The following is a 4577-nucleotide window of genomic DNA, read 5'->3' as shown; positions in this document are numbered from 1 at the left end:
ACAAAGATCAGCCTCAGAGGCCAGATTCCATGGAATCCTGCTGCAGGTTCACCTCCATTAGGATCTCCTTCTCCTGCAGGCTTGTTCCACCCATATACATTGTACAAATGGAGCGGCAGTGGATGTAGAGTCAAGCTTGCAAGAGGACAGTGTAGGTACCAGGCTATGGGGTGTGATTTCAGGGATACCAGGAAAGACTTCTGCCTCAAAAATTCTACCCCTACCTGTCCCTGATGCCTGGACTCTGTTAATGAGACACAAGACTTCCATTCCATAATTAACATGCAGGTAGAACATGTATATACCATTGGGAGAGGTAACACATTCCTATATTTTTGCTAAAGTGTAAGTGACTGTTTTCAAGTGACATTGATCAGGAGTGAGATATAGATATGACACTAGGTGACTTGGAATGATTTAGGAAGTGGCTTAGGATATTATGTGCCTGAGAGGGAGAAGGAGATTGTGGTCCTAAAAACAGAATCATTAATTTATTCAACAAATATTTATTGAGCATCTACTGTGTGCCTTGACCTTGAGATGACACCGTTCACACTGTATGCATTTTATGTGAATGGTGATTCGTGGACTTGTGCAATGCAGCAGTCCCGTATGTACTATGTACTAGACTTTGCAGTTTTCCCTAGGGCCTACCATACAGCTAGGACTACATCTCTGATACATTTCAGTGACACCACAGGTCAGGTCATCTCACCTTAGTTTTAACCCTAAAGAGCATCATCATATGTCTCTTCTCAAGTTCTTTAGGGCCTCTTGTTCCACCCTTTCTTGGTGATTTCCCTTTTCCCCTTTATGGACTCACCAATGTGGACTTCCAGCTGCACTGGGTCACTGTGCAAGGTGGAGGATGTCTGGCATTGGTACTCTCCACTGTCATTAACTCTAGCAGATTTGATGAAGTAGCTGGAGGACTGGCTTGAGATGAGGCTCCCATTGTGCCACCACTGTGTGGAATAACCCTCAGGGAGGCACTTCAGACTCACATTGTCCTTCTCCAGCAGCCTGTACCATGGAGGGTCTAGGGACACCACAGCCTTTGGGGGATTTACTGAGGAGACAAGAGAATATGGGGTGAGGGTGGGGGGATAAGGAGACCCTTCCCTGGTGTTCGCAGGGAGACTCTAAGCCACAAGGAGCTAGAATGTGCAAACCCTCAAGGAGTGACTCAGCCTGAGTCAGTGACTCAGCCTGAGTCACTGACTCAGCCTGAGTCTGTGACTCAGTCTTAGAGCATTCTGGAAGCTTGGAGGCACTCGGCCCCATTTTTAGACTGCTCTGGAACTTGAGGAACGCTGACCAACCCCAAATTAGCAGTTTCCCATGCAATGGGCATTTCCCAATATACCTGTGGCTGCTGCACCCTAAAGAGAAAAACAAACAAAAAACCCAAACTGGTTACTATCGGGTCGATTCCAACTCGTAGTGACCCTATAGGACAGGGTAGAACTGCCCCATCGAGTTTCCCAGGCTGTAATCTTTACGGAAGCAGACTGCCACATCTTTCTCCTGAGGAGCAACTGGTGAGTTCGAACCGCCGACCTTTCAGTTAGCAGCTGAGCGCTTAACTACTGTGCCACCACGGCTCCTTTGTTGCACCCTATGTGCCTCAATTCATCGATCTGAGACCAGGAAGCACTCACCAGTCTGCTGGCCAGCCGAAACTGCAAAAAAAAAGAGTGAATCAAATATTGAGTAGGAGCAGCTATCAGGGTGACTGGGGTGTGGAGTGAGTTTAAACTCCCCTCCCATCCCTGTCTTGGGAGCCCAGTGCTCTCAAGAATCGATATTTTTATAGTGGATACCTCTCCTGCTGTCCTCTGGTTTCCAATGTCCGTGCCTCCTGCCCCACTGTCCACCCAAGTCCCTCTTTTCAACACCATTCCTTATTCCTTGCTCCCCGTTCAAACTAACAAATGAAGCGTACAGGTTGCATTTCCCTGAATGAAGCCACAAGAACAACCTCAACCTAACAGTCCTGGAAAGGGTAAAGATTAAAAGTCGTAGGAGGGGAACTCTGGAATGTCACAATGTAAGAGACAGACCTTAGGGGCATTTAGGCCACACTCTTCAATTTACAGGAGCCCAGGTGGAGCAAGTGGTTTGCGATCAGCAGCTAACCTAGAGGTTGGTGATTTGAACCCACCCAGTGGCTCCGTGGAAGAAAGGCCTGGTGATCTGCTTCTGTAAAGGATTATAACCAAGAAAACTCTATGGAGCTGTTCTACTCTTTAACACGTGGGGTCGCCACGAGTCGGAGGTCGACTCCATGGCAGCTAACATCAACAACTTCAATTTTCAGCTAAGGAAGCTGATGCCCAGAAAGGTGAAGTAACCAGGCCTCACAGTCTCCTTTCACTTCCTGAGTATGCCACATCAGACCCAGAGTTCTCATGCCTCTAGCTTCCAGCTGGCTTTCCCTAGGACCTTAAGAGCTAAATCCAGGGCTACAGATGTGGTGAGGAGTCCCATCCCTTCTTGGGGGTCCCACCACTGGCCTGAAAAGAGGTCTCTGCTGAACCCAGGACACCTTAAGCTTCTCCCTCAGCCAGGGTGACTCTGACGGTATTACCTACAAGTAGCAGAGCCATTGGTGGCAGCAGCTGCTACATGCTGCTGCATTAGAGGGGACAAATCACCACAGCTATCCGGAGCCCTAAAGGGACCTAGTTAACTAGAAGAGAGGAAGGAAACAAAGTAAATAGCCTCCGCTCTCCTCTCCCCGCCCCCAGCCCATTAATTACCAGGTTCCTTTTCCAGGAACATCATCTGATTTCTGAATCCAAACTCTGACCTAAGCACCATGACTGGGCAGGAGTGGGAGGGAAAGAGTCTGGTAGAGAAGCTGAGGTGGGCCTGCTCTCCATTCCTCCACATAGGCCTACAGCTGAGCATCTGGGGACTTGAACACAGACAGGCTCTGTCAGAGGGTACCCTGAGAAATCCCAGGATGTTTGTCCCCACCTTCCAGGTTTGGACCCACCCAGTGCCAAGAATAGGATAGCATGAGACCAAAGTGGGAGGGCCATGCCCTGAGGGGTCCCTTGTTCTATCCCTGAGGCTCACACACACACCCCCAGATGGTTGCCTCCTGCCTGGCCCGGACCCATCTCCATTTAGCCCAGGATCTGCCTGCAAGGAAAGTGGTATTTTAAAATCTTCCGATCACTGGAAGTATTTCTTGCCCCAGTATTATTTCCACCAAGGGTTTCTTTCAAAATTCGAAATGCATCTGCCCTGGGAGCTGTTATCCTCAGGAGTTACTAACTTCTGAGTGTGAATTTGATCAGTAGATCCCTATTCTCCATGAGAGGAAACCCAGGCAGTGGGAGAGCAATGAGCCCCTGCAAGGAGGAGACCTCATGCAAAGGCTAAAGGGAATTTTAAAGAAGGCATGGGGGAGGGGACAAGAAAGCTTTACCTTCATCACAGTGGTATCAGGGCTGTGCTGAGCCAAGGTAGCTCAGGTTAGTTCAGGCCCCTCAGGACCCAAGGCCAGGGCTGGTCTGTGAGCCCAGTAACTAGGGTCCTAAGGCTCCTTTTCAGAAAAAGGGAGTAGTCAGGAAGTGGTAAGGTTTTTAACCTCCTCTCGTCGCTCTGCAACCCCCAACATGCACACACATTTTTCCCTGCCTCGCTTCTTTAATCTGCATCAATCCGGGGCCCAAGAGAAAATCAAATGACTCCGCTTGGTAGTGCCACCCAGAGACTGGGCTCCCCAAGGGTTCCTGGGCAGCAGGAACAAATGACACCCAACTTAGAGAAATCCCAGAGGTGAACAGCAGACAGCTGGCAGCAAGTGATGTTTGGCAGGGTAGAGTGGAGGCAGGGGCTGGCCCAGCTCGCTGCTGTCCACCGCTTTGGACAGGTGCCCCTCCTGCCTCCATGGTCATAAAAACCCACTTTTCAGGTTTTGTGTGCTTATTTTGTTTTGTTATGCCTCTGGCTGGAGTAAATCAGTCCTCCCCCATTCCCACCGAGTCTTGCAGTAGCCTGTCCCAACGGCAGGCCTTGGATGAGATGTCTGATAGGGTGGACAATGAAATGAATCAGGCAGCCATTCCCTTGCTCCTTCTCAAGTGATTCATTTACACCTAGAAATTCCAGACTAGAATCTGGAGGCCTAAAGCTGCCTTTTACAGCACTTCAGATGCTTATCAGGGGAGCCTAAAGCAGAAAGGGCACCTTCAGCCATGGTCTCTGAGGTGAAAGATGGGCACCCTCAGCTCTCTCTAGTCTGCATGGTTAGCAGAGTGACTTTCTACCACGACCTGAGGTTCAAGGTGTTCACTTCAGTTTTCCTTCTTTGAGGTTTTATTTTCTTCTCTGACTCATCTTCTGTTTTTGCCCTTCAGAAACAAAACCCACTGCAGTCATGTCAATAGTGACTCATAGTGACCCTATAGGACAGGGTAGAACTGTCCCATAGGGCTTCCAAGGAGCAGCTGGTGGAACTTGAACAGCTGACCTTTTGGTTAGCAGCCAAGCTCTTAACCACTACTAGGGCTCCAAATGGAGGGAGGAATTATTACCTGCAGAGAGGATGAATTAGATAGAAT

General features: G+C 49.2%; 1 protein-coding gene across 1 annotated transcript in view; it reads right to left on the bottom strand.

The window, feature by feature from the left end:
• The window catches only part of LOC101360268 (low affinity immunoglobulin gamma Fc region receptor III-B-like), a 5016-nt gene extending 2298 nt beyond the window's left edge, over positions 1 to 2718 (bottom strand). Inside the window, exons 1-3 of the mRNA XM_023740016.1 lie at positions 2591 to 2718; positions 1662 to 1682; positions 824 to 1069 (exon numbers count right to left, since the gene is read on the bottom strand). Of these exons, the coding sequence (XP_023595784.1) occupies positions 824 to 1069; positions 1662 to 1682; positions 2591 to 2609 (286 nt within the window). The 5' untranslated portion in view covers positions 2610 to 2718. The remainder of the gene's footprint in view (positions 1 to 823; positions 1070 to 1661; positions 1683 to 2590) is intronic.
• Between the last annotated feature and the right edge of the window lie 1859 nt (positions 2719 to 4577).

This window comes from Trichechus manatus, unplaced genomic scaffold (assembly GCF_000243295.1).
Source record: "Trichechus manatus latirostris isolate Lorelei unplaced genomic scaffold, TriManLat1.0 scaffold00145, whole genome shotgun sequence".
NCBI classification, from domain to species: domain Eukaryota; kingdom Metazoa; phylum Chordata; class Mammalia; order Sirenia; family Trichechidae; genus Trichechus; species Trichechus manatus.
This window is presented reverse-complemented; position numbering and strand designations above follow the sequence as displayed.